Source organism: Podarcis vaucheri (genome assembly GCF_965113315.1).
Source record: "Podarcis vaucheri genome assembly, chromosome: 18".
NCBI classification, from domain to species: domain Eukaryota; kingdom Metazoa; phylum Chordata; class Lepidosauria; order Squamata; family Lacertidae; genus Podarcis; species Podarcis vaucheri.
The window spans coordinates 11,201,926-11,227,282 of NC_138756.1; the positions used below are offsets into that span (position 1 = coordinate 11,201,926).

At 49.4% G+C, this 25,357-nt stretch overlaps 1 protein-coding gene across 2 annotated transcripts in view; it reads right to left on the minus strand.

Annotated features, from left to right (window-relative positions):
* LOC309522745 (protein unc-13 homolog A) overlaps positions 1 to 25,357 on the minus strand; it is a 106,091-nt gene that overhangs the window by 26,804 nt on the left and 53,930 nt on the right. For both annotated transcript variants that reach the window (XM_082206269.1, XM_082206268.1), the window contains 16 exons: positions 24,843 to 24,958; positions 23,935 to 24,098; positions 23,260 to 23,410; positions 14,548 to 14,616; positions 12,762 to 12,851; positions 11,517 to 11,651; positions 10,488 to 10,621; positions 9,959 to 10,044; positions 8,453 to 8,579; positions 8,262 to 8,358; positions 7,410 to 7,553; positions 6,131 to 6,214; positions 4,924 to 5,001; positions 3,678 to 3,766; positions 2,530 to 2,682; positions 881 to 1,004 (listed from right to left, as the gene is read on the minus strand). In XM_082206269.1, coding sequence (XP_082062395.1) covers positions 881 to 1,004; positions 2,530 to 2,682; positions 3,678 to 3,766; positions 4,924 to 5,001; positions 6,131 to 6,214; positions 7,410 to 7,553; positions 8,262 to 8,358; positions 8,453 to 8,579; positions 9,959 to 10,044; positions 10,488 to 10,621; positions 11,517 to 11,651; positions 12,762 to 12,851; positions 14,548 to 14,616; positions 23,260 to 23,410; positions 23,935 to 24,098; positions 24,843 to 24,958 — 1,841 coding nt within the window. The remainder of the gene's footprint in view (positions 1 to 880; positions 1,005 to 2,529; positions 2,683 to 3,677; positions 3,767 to 4,923; positions 5,002 to 6,130; positions 6,215 to 7,409; positions 7,554 to 8,261; positions 8,359 to 8,452; positions 8,580 to 9,958; positions 10,045 to 10,487; positions 10,622 to 11,516; positions 11,652 to 12,761; positions 12,852 to 14,547; positions 14,617 to 23,259; positions 23,411 to 23,934; positions 24,099 to 24,842; positions 24,959 to 25,357) is intronic.

A 25,357-nucleotide genomic window follows, 5' to 3' on the forward strand; every position in this document is an offset into this window, starting at 1 on the left:
GCTCCAAAAATGAAGGGGAAATCTGGGGCGAATGCAGGCTTTTGCTGAAGCTTGGAGGGCGAGAGGGATCGGTGCGCACCGACCCCTCTCGCTCTCCAAGCTTCAGGAAGACATCCGCAGCCTAGGCAGCCATGTGGGAGGTCCGGCAGGGATGTCTAGGCTGCGGATAGCAGCCTGCTTCCCGGAGCGTCGAGCGCCCTGAAAGCAGAGCGCCCCTCGCGCCGGGCAGACATCCGCAGCGTGGGGAGCGTTGCAGGAGTTCCCCGCAAGGCTCCCCATGCTGCGGATAGCATCCTGCCGCCTGGCGCGAGGGGCTCCCTGTAGCAGAGCGCCCCTCGCGCCGGGCAGACATCGGCCAGCCCCACAAGCTCGGGGTATAGCTGGGAGGCGCAGCGCCGCCACCCCGCTGTTCCTCGACCTGGTTCGGTTTCCCTGACCTGCTTTTGGGGGGGGGAAATAAAGGAAAAAAATTTTCCCTTTATTTCCCCCCCAAAAAACTAGGTGTGTCCTATGGGACGGAGCGTCCTATGGGACGAAAAATACGGTATCTTCTGGGGGGTGGGAGGAGGCTCTACAGTGAACTGGACCCCCCAGCCTCACCAGACTGGGGTTTTTAAAGCACATCTTAGCAGCTGCGTGAGCTGGGAACCCAATTTCATTAAAAGAAAACAAGGAGGGAGCCTGCTTATTTCCAGATAAAAGCCAAGCGTGCAACCGGTCTACATTTTTATGAAGCCCCAGCTGAGACACTTCCACGTTGGGTTCCTACACGCCCAGGTTGTCCACACTCCCAGGGTTTTTTGGGGGGGTGTTGGTGTCGTTGGGCCGTGGGGGAAGAGCGGGTTGGCCCATCTTGTCGTACACGTGTTTTGGGACTCACCGTCTGGTCTGTGAGGGGCGGAAGCACGATGGTCTTCTCCATAGTGTTCATGACGAGTTTCCAAAGCTCCTTCAGCACTCGCTTGAGGACGGTCTTCTCGCAGATCTTCGCAAAGAGGGTCAGGCTGCGAGAGAAGGAGACCGCCAGGAGGTGAGCATCACTCAGGGCCACATCGGGGAAGGAGGGGGAGAGTCTGAGGGAGCGAGCGTGTTTGTGTTTGTCTCTTTGTGTGTGTGTGTGTATTTGAGTGTGTGTATTTGAGTGTGTGTTATGTGTGTGTGTATTTGTGTGTGTTTGAGTGTGTGTTTGTGTGTGTGTGTGCGTGTGCGTGTGCGCGTGCGTGCTTGTGTATTTCAGTGTGTGTGTGTATTTGAGTGTGGTGTTTGAGTGTGTGTTTGTATGTGTGTGTGTGTTTGTGTATGTGTATTTGAGTGTGTGTGTATTTGAGTGTGGTGGTTGAGTGTGTGTTTGTATGTGTATGTGTGTGTGTATTTGAGTGTGTGTGTATTCGAGTGTTTGTACACGTGTGTGTGTTTGTGCGCGCACGTTTGAGTGTGTGTTGTGTGTGTGTGTATTTGTGTGTGTGTGTGTATTTGAGTGTGTGTTTGTACGCGTGTGTGTGCTTGTGCGTTTGAGTGTGTGTTGTGTGTGTTGTGTTTGTGTATTTGAGTGTGTGTGTTGTGTGTGTGTTGTGTATTTGAGTGTGTGTGTATTTGAGTGTGTGTTTGTACGTGTGTGTGTATTTGAGTGTGTGCGTTTGAGTGTGTGTTGTGTGTTTGTATGTGTTTGTATGTGTGTGTGTGTTTGTAGTTGAGTATGTGTGTTTGTTTGTGTGTGTTTGTGTGTGTGTTTGAATGTGTTTTTGTGTGTGTGTTTGAGTGTGTGTGCTTTGTGTGTATGTGTATTTGAGTGTGTGTGTTTTTGTGTGTGTGTGTGTGTGTGTGTGTGTGTATGACAGAGAGAACCAGCAGAACCAGGCGATCCAGAAAGACTGGAATAAATTTATGTTACATTCGGGAGACAACTGTAAACAGTTAACATCGCTAGCAGGGTTGTAAAAAGTTTCGAAAGGATGAAATCATCATTTATTACTAAACGCAGTTCATCAAGTAATTTTATGAGAATATAATTTAACAGTGATAAGAAATATCGGAAAATGCAGTATATTGAGATTAAATTTGAAAACCATTTGTCGGGGAGGAGGGGAGTCACAGCCTTATTTAAGCCAAATGTTTTATCTGTGCAAAGTACCGTATTTTTTGCTCTATAAGACTCACTTTTCCCCTCCTAAAAAGTAAGGGGAAATGTGTGTGCGTCTTACGGAGCGAATGCAGGCTGCGCAGCTATCCCAGAAGCCAGAACAGCAAGAGGGATTGCTGCTTTCGCTGCGCAGCGATCCCTCTTGCTGTTCTGGCTTCTGAGATTCGGAATATTTTTTTTCTTGTTTTCCTCCTCCAAAAACTAGGTGCGCCTTGTGGTCTGGTGCGTCTTATAGAGCGGAAAATACGGTATGTTGTCGTGCAAGAAAACATCTGTAAAAACCAATAAAAATTATTATTATTATTATTAAGAAAGCAAAAGCCATGCGCATGCCGCCATAGGCTGAACCTGTGGTCCTAGACCTCAGCATCTATGGCATCGCCACTCACTTGCTATCAAGAAGGTCCATGATGGGCTGCAAGACGTTGTCGGCGTCTTGGGCTACGCTGCTGCAAGCGCTGGCCGGCACGTTGCCTGTGCCCTTCACCTGGCTGAGAATGTCCCCCATCTGCTTCACGCAGTCCTCGATGTGCGGCTGGAAACTTGGGGGTGAGGAGATAATAATAATAAGAATTTAGAGAAACGAGGTTACAGAACCAGGCAGAGGGCCTTCTCGGTGGTGGCACCCTCCCACCAGATGTCAAGGAAATAAACAACTATCTGACTTTGAGAAGACATCTGAAGGCAGCCCTGTTTAGGGAAGTTTTTAATGTCTGGTGTTTTATTGTGTTTTTAATATCCATCTGGTAAGCAGGATGGGACCCTCCCTGCCTGCTCACTGTCTGGCCAGAGTGGTGCATGCTCTGGTTATCTCCCGCCTGGACTACTGCAATGCGCTTTACGTGGGGCTACCTTTGAAGGCGACTCAGAAACTGCAACTTATCCAGAATGCTGCAGCTGGACTGGGGACTGGGAGTGGAGACCACATAACACTGGACCTGAAAGACCTACATTGGCTCCCAGGATATTTCTGAGCACAATTCAAAGGGTTGGTGCTGACCTTCAAAGCCCTAAACGGCCCAGTAGACCTGAAGGAGCATCTCCACCCCCATCGTCCAGCCTGGACACCGGGGTCCATCTCCCGAGGGCCTTCTGGTGGTTCCCTCCCTGCGAGAAGCGAGGTGACAGGGAACCAGGCACAGGGCCTTCTCGGTGGTGGCACCCGCCCTGTGGAACGCCCTCCCTTCAGATGTCAAGGAGATAAAGAACTACACAACTTTTAGAAGACATTTGAAGGCAGCCCTGTACCGGGGAGCTTTTTAATACTTGATGTCATGTTATGTTTTTAAATCAGCCCAAGGTAAAGGTAAATAGACCCCTGACCATTAGGTCCAGTCATGGCCGACTCTGGGGTTGTGGCGCTCATCTCGCTTTACTGGCCGAGGGAGCCGGCGTACAGCTTCTGGGGTCATGTGGCCAGCAGGACTTAGCTGCTTCTGGCGAACCAGAGCAGCGCACTGAAATGCCGTTTACCTTCCCGCCAGAGCGGTACTTATTGATCTACTTGCACTTTGACGTGCTTTTGAATTAGCCCTACCTGGTTGCAAACACTCGACTCAGCTCGTCCAAGACGTTGTTGAGTTTCACCTGTAGCTCCTTGAGGATGTCGCTGGCTTCTGTGTCCAGCTGGAACGGCAGAAGGCAAAAGAGCAATGTTCATCCTTGGAAAATTAATAGGAAGCCCCCCACAAGGGCAAATTCTCCAGCAAGAGGATTCTTATAAATTTGCCTCTCTATCCTAGTGAGGCCAAGCTTCTGGCACAGATGAATGCCGAGTTACTGGGGGGACTAAGCAGTTTGTAGTCAACCTTCTGTGAGGGAAAGGGAAGTTGTGAGTTTGGCTGGAGCCAAGGACTCTAATGTTCGGCTGGTGACCCCCTTCCCATTCCACAAAGAAAACCAGAACAGCCAAGCTATTGGGACTTAAGTCTTCACTGGAGGCAAGACCTTTTCCTCTTCTCCTGTCAGGAATGCGTGCAGGAGCCGGGCCCTGTGACCAGTAGGGCTTTGCAGGACTGCGGCCTTCCTAAGTTTGTTCTGGAGAGGCAAGGCGCGGCCACACAGGTGAGGCCGTTTGGTAACTCACAGTACCTGGTGGCAAGAGCTGGGAAGGGATATAAGGTCAGCATTTTCCCTTCGGCTCTTTGCCACAGCAACATGTTCCCTGCCTTGCTGCGTTTGACTCCTTGACCATCAGACCCCTGACTTCGTGACTCCTTCCTTCTTGATCCTCAGCCCCCTGACTTCATGACTCCTTCCTTCTTGATCCTCGGACCCCTGACTTCATGACTCCTTCCTTCTTGATCCTCGGACCCCTGACTTCATGACTCCTTCCTTCTTGATCCTCGGACCCCTGACTTCATGACTCCTTCCTTCTTGATCCTCAGACCCCTGACTTCATGACTCCTTCCTTCTTGATCCTCGGACCCCTGACTTCATGACTCCTTCCTTCTTGATCCTCAGACCCCTGACTTCATGACTCCTTCCTTCTTGATCTTCGGACCCCTGGCTTCATGACTTTTTGCTTCCCAACCCTTGGACCCTTGGCTTCCTGACTCCTGGCTTCTGGACTCCCGTTCCTGCTCCCACCCCGCCATCTTGCCCCCGGTCCCGACGTCCCCAGCCGGGACTTCGATCGCCCGTGACACCTACCACCCCTGACAGCAGCTACACAGGACACAGAAAGAGCTCTGCCTTTCCACCTTTTCTCAGCTGCTCTGTGGCCCCAGCCACTCTGTCCTGTGACCGGCCCGGCCCCCGAAGACCTTTTAAGAAATGCGAACCTCCTTCCCCCCCATGGCTTCAAACATTTTCTCCAGTTGGACCCGCAGCTGCTGGATGTTGTTCATCAAGATACAGGGCTGCAAAGGGAGAAATAAAATAAAACGGACACGTCGTTACGAAGGCACTGAGATAATGATTCCTAGAAAAGGCAGGAACTTCCTTTTTGCCTTTCTCTAATTATTCCAGGAAGTCGCTCTCTACATCGTGGAGGGAGCACAGAATAGAATTTCCCCCTTTATACAGGAAGCTATTATGTACACACACACACACACACACACACACACACACCACTCTCTCTTGTGCGTTCAGGCCAGCAAACAGCATGATTCGAGTTCAGCCAACACACACGGTTCTTTGCTGAGACAACATCTTCCAAAGCTCAGCATTCAGCACCCATTGGGAGCTGTCCAAAGTGCTGATTTCGCTGGCCCAGGTTTCATATATCGCCGCCACCAGTATTACCATAAACTCTCCATTCGCCAGCAGGTCCCAGGGCAGGTTGCAAGCATTTAAAATGCATAAATTAAAAATAGTTTAAACAAACTGCTGTCCTGGGAAGAGGGAGGGCCCTGAAAACACATCCGAGGCCCGCAAAATAAGGCGGGTATGAACGCCGACCCGTCCAATTCACCCAGATGGCACTGAAATTAAACTTCACATCTTTGGGGCTGCCACAGAGAAGGCCCTGTCCCAGACCACAACCACCCCAAACATCAGAGGGCAGTGGAACTAGCGAAAAGTCCCCCTCTGCTCATCTTAACTACCGGGAGGATCTGTAGAGAAGGAGCCGGTCTCTCAAACTTTGCGGCCCCGAGTCATTTAGGGTCAACATCATGTGTCCCCAGCCCCAGCCCCTTTGGTGCCTCGCTGCTGTTCCTTGGGAAACCCAAATCCATGGGTAGGCAAACTAAGGCCCGGGGGCCGGATCCGGCCCAATCGCCTTCTCAATCTGGCCTGCGGATGGTCCGGGAATCAGCATGTTTTTACATGAGTAGAATGTGTCCTTTTATTTAAAATGCACCTCTGGGTTATTTGTGAGACATAGGAATTCGTTCATTTCCCCCCCAAAAAATATAGTCCAGCCTACCACAAGGTCTGAGGGACAGTGGACCGTCCCCCCTGCTGAAAAAGTTTGCTGACCCCTGAAATCTGTCCTTTGGACACTTGGAGATGGAAGGGGGAAGAGCTACAAAACAGATACATCACCACTTTTTCTTTCTCCTTGGAGCAATGGGAAGCAAAATCCTTGGAGATGATTTCGGCGTATTGCAGCAAGACGTTGCTAATGGTCTGAAAGGGAAAAGAGGAGGGGTGGCTGACGAGATGAAGAAAGCAGGGTGCTATTGTGATAGGAATTTTGAGGTCTTAGATATATGGTAATGTTCATAGGTGTACCAACCAAGCACGTACATAGATCAGCACAGGAAGACCGACCTGGAACCATTTTGACTCCTAAACTGAGCAAATGTTTTCTCTGCAAGGTCAAAGTGGGAAACCTCCCCATTGTCTCTTCCCTCACAAATCCTGTCTTAAGGGCACATTTAAGATATGAATAGGGTGTGAGCCTGTGACCTGGCCCAGGAACTAAGTATTTATCACTACAAAAGACTGGCCAGGCTACCCAGGCAATCCAATCAAGTAACCTGCCAGATAAACAAGGACAGGAGAAAAACAACATTCAAATTTCTGTTGTAGACCGCCTTTTCTCTGATGTAGGTGCGATGTATCTGAGGGGTGGTCTTAGCTTACACCCCTTCTGTGATGTATGTATGATGTTTCTGGGGGTGGTCTGGATCTACAGGGGGGCAATTTCAAAAGTCTTTATAAGGCCTTGCGCACCATTTTTCGGGGTTCCTCCTCTCTCCTGCAAGTGAGGGGAGCACCCTGTTGCAACAGATCAATAAAGATCAAGCCTACAGGCTGCTTTGCTTCTCAATATTCTCTGCTTGGCCTCTGTTATTCTCTCCTACCAATAGGGAACCTACGTAAGGACTCTATATGGGTTCTTGGGTACCCCAGAAGGGAAAAGGGCATTTTTTGTTTACAACACTATTGCCTCCTACACACACACACACACACACACACACACACACACACACACACAAGTGTGTGTGTGTGTGTGTATATATACACACACCGTATTTTTTGGTCTATAAGACTCACTTTTTTCCTCCTAAAAAGTAAGGGGAAATGTGTGTGGGTCTTATGGAGCGAATGCAGGCTGCGCAGCTATCCCAGAAGCCAGAACAGCAAGAGGGATTGCTGCTTTCGCTGCGCAGCGATCCTTCTTGCTGTTCTGGCTTCTGAGATTCAGAATATTTTGTTTCTTGTTTTCCTCCTCCAAAAACTAGGTGCGTCTTGTGGTCTGGTGCTCTTATAGAGCGAAAAATATGCTATATATGTGTGTGTGTGTGTGTGTGTGTGTGTGTGTGTATAATTAAGCAACGCTCCTAAGTCACTGCCATCACACGGAACATGTTCTTACCTTGGCGAACCTGCGCATGTAGTGTCCCACAATCTGCGGATCGGGGCATTCCAGCTTCTTGATGATTTCGAAGCTCTGGTTCAGCTGGGAAAAGACGTCGACCACCGAGCAGGAGAAAAGGGCATGCTCCGAGGTTTGCTGGAACTAAAGGGGAGGCAGACGAGAGGGTCTGGTGAATGGATGGGTCCCGTTTGGAGGCGAGGAACCTGGCTCCCCTACAAAATATTTCACAGGAATGGGATTCTCGTGCGGTTTCTCCATTTCAGTAATGATAATGTTGGAGGGGATGGAATAGTTGCCCAAATTGGCTGGGACAGCTAGATGGGTGGGGTATAACAACAACAACAATATTTATACATCACCCACCTGGGCGGCTCCCAACAGAATATTAAAAACACAATACAGCATCAAACATTAAACACTTCCCTGAACAGGGCTGCCTTCAGATGTCTTCTAAAAGTCAGATAGCTGCTTATTTCCTTGACAACTGATGGGAGGGCGTTCCACAGGACGGGCGCCACCACCGAGAAGGCCCTCTGCCTGGTTCCCTGTAAAGTCCCTTCTCTCAGGGAAGGAACTGCTAGAAGGCCCTCGGAACTGGACCACAGTGTCCGGGCTGGACAATGGGGGTGGAGATGCTCCTTCAGGTATACGGGGCCATTTAGGGCTTTCAAGGTCAGCACCAACACTTTGAATGGTGCTCGCAATTGTACTGTCACCCCCAACCCTTATCTGACACTATAATCCAGGCTTCGTGGATTGCCAAGCAGCACACCTGCGAAGAAGATCTAGGGGGTCTTAGTAGACCACAAACAAACTTGACGCTAGTCAGCAATGCGGTTGATACCCTACCCCGTCCTTCTTGTCTCGTTCTAGGGCTCCGTGCAAGAAATCTCGCGAGACTTCCTCGTTCTCATCCAGCCACTGGATAACAAAAGGTTCAAACCACCTAGAAAATAGGAGAAAGAGAGAGAGAGAGAGAGGTAGGTAAGAAAATAATCTCAGTTTGGGGGAGAGAAAAAAAGAGAGAAATTGAGACTTACGCCGGATACTCTGGGACGCGACTCTTGAAAGAAGGGAGGTCTGTGACGTATTCGTTGTAGAGCCATTTCACCTTAAAGTGCAGGTTCATGTAATCGGCACTTTTGCACAACCGGTGCTTGTCATGCTCTGCAGAGGAGGAGAAAAGGAAAGACGAGCCTGTTTACACCTCGAAGCAGCTCCCCCACTTTTCTTAAAGGTAAAGGGACCCCTGGCAGTTAAGTCCAGTCGCGGACGACTCTGGGGTTGCGGCGCTCATCTTGCTTTACTGGCCGAGGGAGCCGGCGTTTGTCCGCAGACAGTTTTCCCGGGTCATGTGGCCAGCAGGACTAAGCTGCTTCTGGCGAACCAGAGCAGCGCACGGAAACACTGTTTACCTTCCCGCTGGAGCGGTACCTATTTAGCTTTCCATCCCAGTGAAAGGTCCCTGCCCCAAGGCACTTGCATATTTTCTCTCTCTCTCTCCAAAAAATAAGTAATAAAAGCCAGGAAACGCTATTTACTTTCCTTTGTCAACCACAAATGGTTGCTGTTTTTTGTGTTGACTAAACGACTAAACAACAACAACAACTGTAATTTTATTGGTGTTAGCCGCCCTGAGCCCAGCTCTGGCCGGGGAGGGTGGGGTATAAATAAAAATTATTATTATTATGGTGTGGTTGTTTGTTTGTGATTGGCTGTGGTGATATTTGTTTTCGTGTGTGAGTGGGGTGTGTGTGTGGTTTGGATCAGGTTAGCCATATTGATTTGTATGCTGTTGGTGGATTATTGTCGTTGTCTTGTTGGGCTGTGTATGTGATAAAGGGGAGCCATACCGGGGTAAAGGCGTATTATTATTATTATTATTATTATTATTATTATATCACTCCTACGTCAGGTGGTCTGAGCTTGTCACCGCTGCACTCTCTGTTCTATAGCTCTCTAAACCTGTCTAGTCTTAGGCAAAGTGGGGGGGGGGTAGGAATGCTATCCCAAGACACTGAATCTGCCAGCTGTGTCTCTCTCTCTCCTGGTGTTTCCTAGCTGTTCCTCACCAAGTGTCTCCCAGCGTTTCCTCTTTGGACTGTGCCCCTCTGCAAACTGCTGTTCTAAATCAATACTGTCCTCCTACCCTTAGGAAGCTTCAGGAGAAGGAGGGGAGAGGACAGCTCCCACCATTCCTCCTCAGTCCAGCCCCTGACAGGTGGATGGAGAAGGCCCTCTACTGAGTGAGGGGTCTCCAAAAGGAAAATAGCCCACCCCCTCCCCAACTCTCAAAGGAAGAAGAAGAGGTTGGATTTGATATCCTGCTTTATCACTACCCGAAGGAGTCCCAAAGTGGCTAACATTCTCCTTTCCCTTCCTCCCCCACAACAAACACTCTGTGAGGTGAGTAGGGCTGAGAGACTTCAGAGAAGTGTGACTGGCCCAAGGTCACCCAGCAGCTGCATGTGGAGGAGAAGGGAAGCGAAGCCGGTTCACCAGATTACGAGTCTACCGCTCTTAAACACTACGCCACACCGACTCACCTTCCATTGCATATTTCATATCCTGAGCAAAAAGGTTCCACATCACTTCGGCGCTGATCTTCCCGACGTTCAGCTCTTGGGGGAACCTGGCGAGGGGGTCAGAGGAACCTCGGATGAGACTTCCTCGGGATAAACCTGCCACAAACATCCGCGGGGGCGGCCGAACCCTCTGAGACTAGTCTGGACCAGACATTTGTGTACCTGGCTTCAGGGGATGAGCCCTGCTGGACCAGACGGAAGGTCTACCTTGTCCAGCAAATGTCCACAAGCAGGAACTGTGCCTGATAATGCTCTTAAGACCCTGAGAAATTGGGTTCCAATTTCCAGCTGGGGTCCGCAGCCATTAAGACTATTAGCTATTGATGGACTTGTCCCCCCCCCCCCAAGCATTTCTTTGATCTGTTCCCCCCAGCATTGTAAACTTTCATCGTAAGGGGATTACGGGCATTGTCCACCCCACACCTTTTCCCTGCTATAGAACGTTATTTTTAACGTGCGTCAGGCGGAACTGCACCGCTAAGGATCTTACTGGTTGAGGCAGGGTGTGTATGAGTTCTTATCTTCCTCAATGATGGAGACGATCAAGGTGATAAGCTTGGACCAAAAATCCAGATTCTTAATGCTGGGGCCTTGTTCTTCCGGTGGGAGTTCTCCTTTCTTAGTCTGGAAGGACCCGAAACAAAAGACGTATCAGATTAAGCAAAGCTATCATCACAATAGCTCCTTTTCTCAATCAAGAGGAGACTCTAGAGAGTCCCATGGACTGCAAGAAGATCAAACCTCTCCATTCTGAAGGAAATCAGCCCTGAGTGCTCACTGGAAGGACAGATCCTGAAGCTGAGGTTCCAAGACTTTGGCCACCTCATGAGAACAGAAGACTCCCTGGAAAAGACCCTGATGTTGGGAAAGATGGAGGGCGCAAGGAGACAGTTTATTCTGCTCTCTGGATAGCAGAAGGCACTTGCGTGGTCAGTTCCCAGCAAGTCCAAAGAAATGAGAAATTCATGCAGTATATATATCCTCCAGGCACCCACTCCCCCCTTCCCTAGGAATCCAACCACGTCAGCTTATACACGTAAATTGACATCCATGACCATACACAGATATTCCTGTTCTGGTACACGACCATAAAAGGTTGTTCCTGTTCCTGTTCCTATACTCTTATCTTGGGGCAGGAAGGTCACCAACTCTAAGAGCACTCCTGGCGCCGTTCCTGGGTCTCTTGTCAGACCTGACAAGGTCTGTACGTCTTTGTGGTCAGGATGTAAGATAAGACCCAGACGTGCCATCCCTGCTCCACTCGGAACTGGCAAGGCCATCCATTGCCGTCACAGACTGATAAAGGAGAGGGCTTTGAGCACTTGTTTATACAGCTGGGTTTCTGACTCAAGTGCTCAAGTTAATGCATTTTAGAAATGCTCCCTTGGAGAAGGGAAAATGCGGATTTTGGGTCCCGTTTCAGACTGACTGCACAGAAACCCATTCCTTCACCCCCAACTCAGATACCCCCACCCCATCTCTCGGTGCCCTGCATGATAGAAACCCCCGCAAAGCTCACCGGATCGGTCTGGTACTCCCGACTATAGAGCTCGTGGCAGTTGTTGAAGATGTACTCGTATGTGGAGTTGAGGCAGGCCTTCACGCAGTCCTTCACCACCTGACTGGCTCGCGGGGGACTCTGGAGCTCCTGGACCTGCACGAGACTCGCACTCGTTACTCCAGCCCCGCGGTGGTCGCAAAAACCCAAAACACAGGGGAAGCTCAGGTCTCTGGGCAAAGCTCAGGCCTCTTCCCTATTACAATGGACGCTCGGGTTGTGAACGCGATCCGTGTGGGATGCACGTTTGCAACCCGCAGCGGCGCATCTGCGCACGTATGGGTTGCGATTCGCCACTTCTGCGCATGCGCAAAGTGCAATCTAGTGCTTCTGTGCATGCACGACCCCCGAAAACCGGAAGTAACCCGTTCCGGGTTTCGGTGGGCCCATAACCCAAAGAAACACAACCTGAAGCATCTGTAACCCGAGGTATGACTTACAGATAGGTAGCCGTGTTGGTCTGCCATAGTCAAAATAAAAAAATTCCTTCCAGTAGCACCTTAAAGACCAACTAAGTTAGTTCTTGGTATGAGCTTTCGTGTGCATGCACACTTCTTCAGATACACTGAAACAGAAGTTGCCAGATCCTTCTATATAGTGAGAAGGTGGGGAGGGGTATTACTCAGAAGGGTGGTGGGAATGGGAGATTGGCAGATAGCTGAGATGAGCCTGTTGACGACTCTTAACGACTGTAATAGGTCTTACAGGAAAAGGCAAGGGGTGAGAAGGTGAGAAATGGCTTAGTCATGTATAATGAGATAAGAATCCAATGTCTTTGTTCAGACCAGGTGTCTCCATGGTTTTAAGCTTGGTAATGAGTTGCAATTCAGCAGCTTCTCTTTCCAACCCCTCCCCACCTTCTCACTATATAGAAGGATCTGGCAACTTCTGTTTCAGTGTATCTGAAGAAGTGTGCATGCACACGAAAGCTCATACCAAGAACTAACTTAGTTGGTCTTTAAGGTGCTACTGGAAGGAATTTTTTTATTTTGACCCAGGTATGACTGTACTTGGAAATGCCGTTGGGGACCGAAACTGCGTCCTCCTGCATCCGAGGCAGACCACAGGATTGTAGAGTCAGAAGGGACCCCAGTGGTCATCTAGTCCAACCCGCTGCCATGCCACTGAGCCTCACAGCTCTTCTGTCCGAACTCAGCAGTGGTGCTGGGAAATGCAGACAAGTGCTCAGCTCCTTGCGATCATTACCTTCATCCGGAAAAAAGTGATGCTGGTCAGGAGATCCACCGTCGATTTGAGGTCCTGCAGCCGCTCTGGGCTGCTGGCAGGGAAGTTATTCTGCCGGGGAGGAAAGCAGAGAGAGGGCATAGGTCATTCCCCGCCTTTTTGCACTTCTAAACATAAGTGAACAACCCCCCACCTGGAGCCCCTTTGGCCAGTTTGCATTTCTTAGTTCAGAAAGTATTGCTCTCTCCTCTTCTACTCAATTCAAGGGGGTTCTGGGAGCTTCTCTGCGTGAAACAAGCAGAAGGTTCGTGGTGTTTGGGTTATTTCTTCCGAGAAGCTGAGTACAGCTGGCTTAAACTGGTCCCGGTATCTCTTTCTGTCAAGGTCACGCTGGCTATAAAAAATAAAATCAAACCTCGGATCCTGAACGCCTCTGTTTTGGAACGTTTCGGCTCCCGAACGTCAAAAACCCAGAAGTAAATGCTCCAGTTTTCGAACGTCTTTCGGAAGCTGAACGCGCTTCCGGAATGGATTACGTTCGACAACCGAGGTTTGACTGTAGCGCCTGGGTTTTATTTTCTCTATCGATCTCTTTTCCTTTTGTTGCGGTGTTCTGTTCCTTGTATGCTTAGTGTTAAAGTTTAGACGTATTTTTTTATATATAAAAATATTTTTTATTGGTTTTACATATAATCGCATTACGTAACCTCACATCCTTTTCTTTTTATCTCTTTTGGCTCTTTTATCTCTTCCCTCCTTCCCGTCTAATGGTTTACAAAATAAAACTTTGCACCATTACATTTCCTTTCTTATCCTGTCCCTTTCCTAAAATATTAAATTACTCCGCCTGAACAGGTAGCAATTTCATCTTACAAATCTTCAGATAACCTTGCTAGTGATGTTTCACGTTCTCTCTTCCTTCTGGTGTGATGTTCTGTATATAGTTTGCTTAGTGTTAAGGCTTAGACTTATTATAAGTTATTGTAAGTTTAAGTTAAGTCTGCTGCAACTGGATTTCTTATGGACAGCGCCAACCCTGAATGTATTGGATTTAATAAATAATAATAATAATAATAATAATAAACAACTTTATTTATACCCCGCCCTCCCCAGCCAAGACCAGGCTCAGGGTGGCTAACAACCAATATAAAAACAAATTGATTGAAATACAACTTAAAAACAAGATCAGCTTGGCTTCTGTTATTTTCTCCTACCGATAGGGAACCCGCTTAAGAACTCTAGACGGGCTCTTGCGTACCCCATAAGGAAGTGTTTTAAGTTTTTACTCTGTCGGAGTTCTGCTCTGGATCAACACAGAGCAGAATTCTGGCAGATGAAGGTGATAGACTATATGGGACTGGCCGAAATGACTGGCAGAATCCGAGACCAGGGGAAAGAGACGGCGGAAGAAGATTGGAAGAAATTCAAAATTTATCTTAAGAAATATTGTAAAATTAATGAAGGCTAAAACGTTGAGGTTATAGAAAAAAAAGGGGACTACAGCTGTAAAAGATTAAGTAAAAGAAAAGAACAAGGGAAAATTAGATAAAATCAAGGGGGAGGATTTGCTGAAACAAATTTGGAAATTGGGGTGCAGAAAGGGGAGGTACGGGGAAGTCGGTGAAGTAAGGTTCAAGAAAAAAGGATTTGAAATTATACATGTTTGTTTATGTGTTTGTTTGTATTGTGCATTGTTTGTGTTTATAAAAATTGTGAAAAACCAATAATTTTTTTATAAAAAAACAACACCGAGCAGAATTCCGTGCCACCTTTCTCAGCCGCAAACAGTTCACACCCGCAGACGTACCCGGTACATAGAGAGGTCGATCCGTAGGGAGTTGTGCAGCTGATCCAAAAGTTTGACAAACCGTTCTTTCTGCAAAAAGAGACAGGCCCCAAAAGCAGGTAAATGAAGTCACAGAAAGCGCAGCGCTACCACCCCCCTGGCCCCACAAAAAATAAACCTCCCACCCTATCCTTCCGTACTTGCTTCAACCCCTCCTCCCTACCCACCCACCCCAACCCTCTCCATTAGGGAAATCCTGGCTTTTATTACTTATTTTTTGGGAGAGAGAGAGAGAAAATATGCAAGCGCCGTGGGGCAGGGACCTTTCACTGGGATGGAAAGCTAAGCACCTTATTGGAGCAATTTACGCTGAGCCAAAACCTTGCTTCCTGGAGGGTAGAATTCACAGCACCCACTGATTCCCTCCTGGGTGCCAGTCTGCAAACGGTTTAAACCCCCTCCTGATCTAAGGTGGGGGCAGGCAGTACCCTAGACCTGGTGGGGGGGGGAGATAACTTTCGTGGCTGAGGAAGAGCTTTCAGAAATTCTGTCCATGAAAACAGCACCTCCAGCCCTCTTCTGCTGTTTTCAAAGGTGTCTCCTTTGAAGCAGCTGCAATAGGGGGTCTTTTTCTCTCCCTGCTGAGAGTTCACGCTTGGAGCTAGCAGTTGTTGAACTCCTGGGCTTAACACCTTCGGGGCGAGCGCCTGATTTGGAGAAACTGCCATTCCTTCACCCAGGAAAACCCAAATACTGTCCTTGCTTGCTTTGCTTTCGTGCGTGCAAGGAAGAGTGGGCCATACCTTCCCACTTATCTCAGCCTTTCCTCAACCTCTGGGTCCCCAGATGTTGTCGAACTACAACTCCCATCACCCCTAGCTAGCAAGGCCAGAGCTCAGGGATGATGGGAGCTGTAGTCCAAGAACATCTGGGGACCCACAGGTGGAGAACGGCTGGCTTAGCTGGTCCCAGGGCTCAAAGGTATTTTTTTGGGGTGGGGCAGCCCATGTTTTTGACCCACGCAGGAAACAGAGATTGACCTGAGCTACGTGCCCATGACATTTTCACCAACATATCCCCCCTCCCTCCCCACCACCAAAGACTCTTAGCGAAGCGGGAGGGGACGAAGGACTCAGCGTTTGTGCGACATGACATGCAGACAGCGAGAACAGTCCTTTAGGAGGAGGTCAGCCTCCCCCACCCCCACCGAGCGACCCCCCCAAATCTCCACCCCCCCACCCAATTAAGCTAAGTCCCCCTACCCCACTATCTGCCTGACACTTGCTCTCCATGCCACCCCAAACCCATATCTATGAATCCCCACTCGGTTGCTTCCCTGTTTCTTAATAACGCCGTGCGTGCGCTCTTATGCGCAGCGCAGAAGGCAGGGGCGCCACAGGCAAAAAAGGAAGCGTTGTGGGGCCCGGTGGAGAGGGCATTTCTCTCACACACACCCCAACGCTGCTCGGCGATATTAAGAAACGGATGTCAGGCCTGTCGTCACGACAAGCGGTTGTGCGCAGTTGCAGGGAATGTGTATTGGGTGCCTACAAGTGTATGGGCAATTTATCTGGAAGATGAATGGTATTTCGGAAGTTGGTGATCTTAGCTCTTAAGTTCTTGACCCTTGTTAAATTCTTTGACGGCATGAAGAACAGCCGAATCAGTTGGGAGGGAGTGCTAGTGCTGGGGACCTTATTTGATGTTGGACATTGCTTTTTTAAAAATAATAATAATAATAATGGGACGTGGGTGGCGCTGTGTTCTAAACCACAGAGCCTAGGACTTGCCGATCCGAAGGTCGGTGGTTCGAATCGTCGTGACGGGGTGAGCTCCCGTTGCTCGGTCCCTGCTCCTGCCAACCTAGCAGTTCTAATTTCACCGCAGTGGACAGTGAGCTGTGGAATGGAAACAGCTCTGCAATGTGATGAATGGGACTTCTCCTAACATCCATAGTCCAGAACGGGAGACAGACCTTTGCAAGTCAAGCTGCCGTCATAAGCCTCATTGGGATGACCCTACTATAAAGTCATAAGGCTCATTGAGATCAATGGGCTTAAAGAAATTAAGCCGTATGTTAAGAAAAAGAGGACACAATATTGATTTGGACAAACAACTCGGAATTTACGGCATGCTACAAGGGTGGCGCTGTGGGTTAAACCACAGAGCCTAGGACTTGCCGATCAGTAGGTCGGTGGTTCGAATCCTCACAACGGGGTGAGCTCCCGTTGCTCGGTCCCTGCTTCTGCCAACCTAGCAGTTCGAAAGCATGTCAAAGTGCAAATAGATAAATAGGTACCACTCCGGCGGGAAGGTAAACGGCGTTTCCGTTCGCCAGAAGTGGCTTAGTCCTGCTGGCCACATGACCTGGAAGCTGTACGGCGGCTCCCTCGGCCAGTGAAGCGAGATGAGCGCCGCAGCCCCAGAGTCAGCCACGACTGGATCAAATGTTCAGGGGTCCCTTTATCTTTAGAGCATATTCTGGTCCACTGAGTGGAGTTAATCTCATAGCCTATATCGTCCTCCCATTGTTTTTTGATTATTTCTGGGGGGGACGGACACATATGGTCAACAAGGCCACGCCTTCCTTGGATGATGTGGAAGGAGCTGTCCAGTCCTCTGGTGCTGAAGTGGGAAGCAATTGCCTGCCATGTTGGTACTGTTCGCTGTCCGATTGACCGGTGCTGACGCCAAGTTCAGCCTATGCACTGTGCAGTCTCCCCAGGGCTAAAGGGACACCCAGTTGCGTACGTGTAAAAAGGGAAGCAACACACTAACCTTGCCTATCGCCCCAGTTAGCAAAATGCCTCCAGGGTCTGCCTCCACCCCCAAACACAGACCAACCAACACCCCTCTGCTACCCGCTGTCTCTGCTTCCCCCCCTCCCTCTCTAGCTAAGCCCTCCTTTTCCCTCAACCCGCCCACCCCCTACCCCACCCCACCCCCACCCCCTACATCTCCCTTGACCGCTAGGGTTGCGAGAGACAACGAAAAAGCAATCCTTGCAACAAAAAGAACACGGTTGCGCATCCGCCACAACACAGCCTCCGTAGCAACCCCTTAGCACCGGCACACAGAGGGTTAAAGCGACACAGTCTGGTTTTTTGGGGGGAGAGGGAAAACGCCCAAATTTTAGGCTCTCTCTGAGAGGGAAGAAAGAAGAAAGAAAGAAACACGGTTTGTACAAAGCCTAACATTTGATTTTTTTTTAATCAAAATGATTTTTTTCTTTTCTTTTCTTTTCGAAGCCGCGATGGAGAGAAAACGAGAGACCAAGAAAACAAAGACAGTCCTTTCGAGGGCAAAACACACCCCTAACCGCAAAACAGAATTGGTTTTATACAGAAGCAGAACCAGAGGCTTGTTAACACACACTTTGTGGTAGCAGTCGGTAAATCAGACATAAACTTCTCCCGTGTTTGTGCGATGTTTTGCCGTTTCGTTTTTGCAATCTGTCGCCTTTTGACAAACCAGGCAGGAATGTCGTTCTCGGCGTTCAGAATTGGGTTGGGTGCAAACCTCCCTCTTTCCCCACAGTCCTGATTTCTGTTAACGTGTTGAGGCCCCATGGCCTCAACCACAGACCCCCAGTTTTGCTGCGTGAACAAGCCTCCGGCGGTCGACTTTTGGAAAATGCACAGAGAAGAGAAAAAACCTGTTTTCAAAAACTCCTGTTAAGTTAAAACGGCATGGCAGAGTCATGGGCAAAGGGGCTGGGTGTACAAGGTCACTTCCCTCAGCGCAACTGATATGCGCCTCGCTAAGATTCCCACACACTCCCTGCGCATCAGAACTGAAATCCACGTTGCTGCTGGTCTATGTTTCCTTGTTGCCATGTGGGCCATAGCTGTCAACTTTCCCCCTTTTTTAAAGGGAAATTCCCTTATACCGAATAGGATTCCTCGCAAGAAAAGGGAAAAGTGGACAGCTATGATGTGGGCTTCCCTGCCTCTGACACTATACCAAGGGGTTTTGTAGTCTTCAAGCTGCACCAGTGCATGCTGAGCAAAGACTACAAAGACCGCATGCAGTGAGAGTGCGAGAGAAGTGAACACCTACCTGCCTCATATCTGCAATTCAATCCACTCGGCTGCCTGCCTTTTTGTGTTTTAAGAATGTAAGAATATCAGAAGAGCCTGAGGCCTGCCAAGTCTCACAGTGACCAACTAGATGCCCCCAGGAAACCAGAAACAGGATTTGAACCCAAGACCAACTCTCCCCTCCTGCAATTTCCAGCTGCTGGTTTTCAGAAGCACCCCAATTCTTGACGCAGAGCTATGATCATGGGTAGCCGCCATCGATTTCCCTCTCCTCCACGAATTTGGCCAATTCTCTTTTAAAGCCATCTAAGAATAGAGGGCCTCACAGCCTCCTCTGTGTATGAGATGTGATACATAGATAGCAGTCAAGTATATAGGGACGCAGGTGGTGCTGTGGGTTAAACCACAGAGCCTAGGACTTGCCGATCAGAAGGTCAGCGGTTCAAATCCCTGCAATGACGGGGTGAGCTCCCGTTGTTCAGTCCCTGCTCCTGCCAACCTAGCAGTTCGAAAGCACGTCAAAGTGCAAGTAGATAAATAGGTACCGCTCCGGCGGGAAGGGAAACGGCGTTTCCGTGCGCTGCTCTGGTTCGCTAGAAGTGGCTTAGTCATGCTGGCCACATGACCCGGAAGCTGTACGCCGGCTCCCTCGGCCAGTAAAGCGAGATGAGCGCCGCAACCCCAGAGTCGGCCACGACTGGACCTAATGGTCAGGGGTCCCTTTACCTTTAAGAATAGAGGGCATCACAGCCTCCTGTGTATGGGGTGTGATACACAGACAGCAGTCCAGTACAACATTCCTAGAGTGGACATGAAAGGGGATGTTTGCTCCAGCCCGTCGGAACTTCCTGTTTCCTCCTGGGCTGGGGCAAACTTCCTCTGCCTGTGAAACAACAGAACTGAGACACAGTCATCCTTCAAAAAAATTCACATCCATCTGAATTTTCCAATACAGTTCTCCAAATAAATGGTGTTTACCAAAATGCATTTATTGGGTGCAGAAGCGTGCCTAACTATGAATTTATTCTCGAAAATGGTGTACAAATAGGCATTACGCTAGGGAAAATTGCTTGCAAGTTTGTGTTGGACGACTAACGTGTACGCTAGTAAAAGGTTGTTCAGTGAGATGGGGGGAAACATATTTAAGTGAGAGCGGGCGCATCAGCGTGAGCGGTAACTGAGGCGCCGAGCTTGCCGCAACTTTCCAGCCTCCCAGTAGATTCCCCTTCCCCTTCGACTTTAACTTTCTGCCCTCCAAACATTTCCCCTGCTCCCAATCCAGTTGCAACCCAGAACGTGGTTCGCCAACCTGACCCCCAGACAGGATTTCCTTCTGACTGCTGGACAGCTCCCCACCTACCGTATTTTTCGCTCTATAGGACGCACTTTTCCCCCTACAAAAATTAAGGGGAAATGTGTGTGCGTCCTATGGAGCGAATGCAGGCTCCTTGGCTTCAGCGGTAGCAACGCGAAGCCTCAGAAGCGCAGAGGGAGCGCTTCCTCTGCGCTCCGGAGGCTACGCGTTGCTTTCGCTGAAACCTGGAGAGCAAGAGGGGTCGGTCCACACCGACCCCTCTCACTCTCCAGGCTTCAGGGATAGCCGCCTGAAGCCTTTGGAGCGCAGCGGGAACTCGCGCTGTGCTCCAAAGGCTTCGGGTTCCTTTTGCTGAAGCCAGGAGAGCAAGACTCTCCTGGCTTCAGCAGAGAGGGAGAGCTGCGCAGCGCCCCTTCGGCAAAGCGGGAGGAGAAATGGAAGGGGCTCCGTATCTCCTGCCGCTTCGCTGAAGGGGTGCTGAGCAGAGAAGGGGAGAATTTTTCTTTCTTGTTCTCCTTCTCTAAAACAAGGTGCGTCCTATGGTCGGGTGCGTCCTATAGAGCGAAAAATACGGTCTCTGGGGTGAAAGCTCAATTTCTCCATCATGCTTTCCAAGGCTCAAAATGTCTCCCTAGCACAGCGCTTCACTAAGTATCCCTTCTGAGTCTTAGCAGGCGACAGTTGTTGCACTGGGGGAAATGATCTCAAGATCGGCACCTTTCCAGACTTTGCCACACCTTTCCCGCAAGGCACAAACCATCGCCTTCCTGTAGCATTCCTGACTTAGTCGTCGTCTTCGTAAATCTATATATCAACATTTTGAGGCCGGGGATGAACTGCTTCGCTCATAACAAAAGCCAGGAATTCTATGAACATGAAAATCGGAGTTGCTTCAGCCCCAGAGGGAAGCAAGGAGATATTTCAGACGTCGCTCCTTGATTGGTGGAAATTATTATTTCACATTTATCTTATGAGCTTTCTTCCATCGTGGAACGCAAGACGGTGTACATTAAGTCCTCAGACAATCTCTCATCTGGGGTCTTGCATGTGTGGTGTGGGATTATGATAGGGTTGCCATGTTTTGAAGAGCGAAAAAGAGGACACATTTTCTGACTTCTACTTTAAACTAAGGGTCGCTGTTGTGACAACTCTCCTTTTAAATACCCCTCCTACATGTAGGGGGACACGGGTGGCACTGTGGGTTAAACCACAGAGCCTAGGGCTTGCTGATCAGAAGGTCGGCAGTTCGAATCCCCGCAATGATGGGGTGAGCTCCCATTGCTCAGTCCCTGTTCCTGCCAACCTAGCACTTCGAAAGCACCTCAAAGTGCAAGTAGATAAATAGGTACCGCTCCGGCAGGAAGGTAAACGGCGTTTCCGTGCGCTGCTCTGGTTTGCCAGAAGCGGCTTAGTCCTGCTGGCCACATGACCACATGGTCTAAACCACGGAGCCTCTTGGGCTTGCCGATTGGAAGGTCGGCGGTTTGATGGTCATTTGTGGACCTTAAGGTCCTCTGCGGGGCATACCAGGAGAGGCGGTCTCGTAGGTACGGGGGTCCTAGGCTGCATATGTCAGCAAGACCTGAAGAGGGCATGTCCTGGAAAAGGAGGACATATGGCAACCCTAGATTGTGGCCACCACCACCTTTGTCCATGCCCACCACTGGTGTGCGGCCTCTGAACGGTGTCATCTTGTAGCCTTATTAGACTTTACCGATTGGTGGGCTCTGCGTTGCTCCCAGATGGGAGGAAGGAAGTCAAATGACACCGAGGGCTGGTTCAGAGAAAGAGTTCTTTATTTCTGCTCTCCGGATAGCAGAAGGCACTTGCGTGGTCAGTCCACAGCAAGTCCAAAGAAATGAGAAATTTCATGCAGTATATATATCCTCCAGGCACCCACTCCCCCTTCCCCAGGAATCCAGCCACGTCAGCTTGTACACGCAGGTTGACATCACAGATGTTCCTGCTCCGGCACTCTTAACCATAAAAGGGTTTTCCTTTCTGTATTCCTGACCATAAAAGGGTATTCCTGTTCCTACTCTTATCTTGGAGCAAGAGGTCACCATCTCCAAGAACACCCTCTGGCGCTGTTCCCAGACTAGGTCTGTGCGTCAGAGTGTGTCCAGGACGTAAGAGAAGACCTAGACGTGTCATCCCTGTTCTACTGGAACAGTCAAGGCCATCCTTGCCGTCATGAACTGATAAAGGAGAGTGCTCTGAGCACTTGTTTATACATCCGGGTTTTTGTTTATACATTGACTCAGAGCTCAAGTTAATGGATTTTAGCTAAGGAAAAATAGGGATTTTGGTGCCTGTTTCAAACTGCCTGCACAGTCAGTTTTAGGTTTCGGAAACCTATTCCTTCAATCTCTCAGTTGCGGCTACCTCGTTGGGTTAATCGCGCAGTTCACGAGGGGAGAGGAAACATGTACACAATCCTGAGCTCCTTCGAGGAAGGCACGGCGATATATTTAGAAATGAACAGCACTCCTAATAACTTGAGCGCCGTATGTCGACTAAGCCAGGAGGCCTCAGTCCAGTTGTAGGCTGTGACCACTTCTACAGAGGACCCCAACAAAAAAAGTCGCCGCAGAACAGGCCAGGTCACATTCCCTACAATTTGCCTCTTATTAAATTATATTAATTTAGCAGAGTTCAAATTAGACCATGTTTCCCAATCATACTGGCCGGCTCCCAGTCGCACTGCATCATGGTTTTGGTACCCCCTCGTCTTGCATGCCCTTTCACCTCCAGTTCTTCCCCATTGGGTTTCCGGCCACTTTTGGGCTACAGTCCCCATCTTCCCTGACCACTGGTCCCGCTAGCTAGGGGTGATGGGAGTTGTAGTCCGACAGCGACTGCTGGAGAAATCCTGTGATTACCGTATTTTTTGCTCTATAAGACCCCCTTTTCCCCTCCCAAAAAGTAAGGGGAAATGTGTGTGTGCGTCTTATGGAGCGAATGCAGGCTGCGCAGCTATCCCAGAAGCCAGAACAGCAAGAGGGATCGCTGCTTTCGCTGCGCAGCGATCCCTCCTGCTGTTCTGGCTTCTGGGATTCAGAATATTTTTTTGCTTGTTTTCCTCCTCCAAAAACTAGGTGCGTCTCGTGGCCTGGTGCGTCTTATAGAGCGAAAAGTACGGTATAAGGTCGCAAAGCAAAGCCAGTGCTAAAACGCCGTTGCTGATTCCTGCTCTGCAAAAACTGCTGCAGCGTTTCATGGGGAAGAGAAACAGCTTCTTCTGTTGCCGAATTTCGGACTCTGCAGCGATGGTTTTTTTGGTAGGGTCCTCTCTACCGCCATGTACCCCCCTCCCCCCGGGGGAAAAAGGAGAGAGTAAAAGTAAGAAATGAGTGTTCTACGCACCATCGGACTTACCCCGAAATTGGACGCGGCAAAACGGTCGGAGGCAGAGACGTTGGTAGAGGCAGTTGTATGAGCGTAATAAGCGTTTATGTTGGCCAACAGAGTGCTCATGACTGCTGGCACCCCGGGGCACATATATTTCGAAGACAGGCAGGCAAAATGCCTGGAAGAAAAGGAAAACAAGGAAAGGAGGAGGGGGAAACACAGTCAACGCAACTCGGGATTTAGGAAAGCAGCCTGAAACCTTGCCCTTGGCACCAGGGAAAGATAGCTGCGACAGAGAAAATGGGACATAACCCGAGATTTCGACAGGGACTATTATTATTATAGAAGGAGCGTCTCCACCTCCATCGTTCATCCTGGACACTGAGGTCCAGCTCCGAGGGCCTTCTGGCGGTTCCCTCACTGCGAGAAGCCAAGTTACAGGGAAGCAGGCAGAGGGTCTTTTTGGTGGTGGCGCCCGCCCTGTGGAATGCCCTCCCACCAGATGTCAAGGAGATAAACAACTAAATGACTTTTAGAAGATATCTGTAGGCAGACCTGTTTAGGGAAGCTTTTTAACGTTTGATGTTTTATCGTGTTTTTAATAATCTGTTGGGAGCTGCCCTGAGTGGCTGGGGAAACTCAGCCAGATGGGTGGGGTAAAACAAATAAATTATTATTATTATTATTCCCACAGAGACTCACGTCATGGCCTGATAGATGGACTCCACTCCGTATCTCATAGCAAACTCGTCCACAATCTCCTGGGCAGTTTCGTCGAAGTACACTTTCCACGCGTCGTCACCCTTCGCCTCGGGTATCTTCACCACGCCATTGTTTTGGATGTCCGTCACGAAATGGAAAAGGTTCTAACGAGACATTGAGAGAGGCGGGATGGATGGGTTAAAATTAAAACAGAAAAGTCATAGGATCATAGGATCATAGAATCCTAGAGTTGGAAGAGACCACAAGGGCCATCGAGTCCAACCCCCTGCCAAGCAGGAAACACCATCAGAGCACTCCTGACATATGGTTGTCAAGCCTCTGCTTAAAGACCTCCAAAAAAGGAGACTCCACCACACTCCTTGGCAGCAAATTCCACTGTCGAACAGCTCTTACTGTCAGGAAGTTCTTCCTAATGTTTAGGTGGAATCTTCTTTCTTGTAGTTTGGATCCATTGCTCCGTGTCCGCTTCTCTGGAGCAGCAGAAAACAACCTTTCTCCCTCCTCTATGTGACATCCTTTTATATATTTGAAGATGGCTATCATATCACCCCTTAACCTCCTGTTTAGCCTGGAGAAGAGGAGGTTAAGGGGTGATATGATAGCCATCTTCAAATATATAAAAGGATGTCACATAGAGGAGGGTGAACTCGATGGCCCTTGTGGTCTCTTCCAACTCTATGATTCTATGATTCTGAACTAATTCAGGACCCACTTCCAGGAAGGGGAAGGTTTTTCTGCACTTTGGGCCCAGGGAAGGACAACACACACACACACACACACACCTGGCAGATCAGAGAGGGCCTGTGCAAAGCCCTGGTTCCTAGCTGCGTGGGTGTGGATCTGTCCCAGAACAGCATGGGCATCAAGGCCTTGTGTACCCTACTTACCTCATGTAGGCAGGTGTATTGCACATGATACGGCGCCACTTTCTCCTCGCCTTTGATCTCCACGCTGATGTGCAGGCGAATCGCCCCAGAGACGGCCGATTTGTCCGTCCGCTTATCTGAAACAGTCCAGGGAAGAATTTGGTAGCAGGCATCGTGTTTGGAGAAAGGTCAGTTATGTTGCGCAGGTGTGCAGAGAACAAGTTGCCTGATAATGATGGCTTTCAGGCAAAAATTCTACGATCTCTGCTGCAGGTACCCAACTGTGTCCCCAACTCCATACTTCTGTTAAAAGCTGGTGAATGCCCAATTTCAACTAAAGCGTGGTGGGCTGCCCTAAAACATGGGCTCAGGATTTCAGGGTTTGATCTAGGAAAGGGTTTGTACCAACACCTGACCAATGAGGAATTTGTCAGCAAATGGCAGAAAACCATGGCTAAAAAAGCCACCTCTATTGGTCTGTCACCCCCCCCAACTCTATTAATTTTTTAAAATATCTTTATTGTCATTGCCCCCTT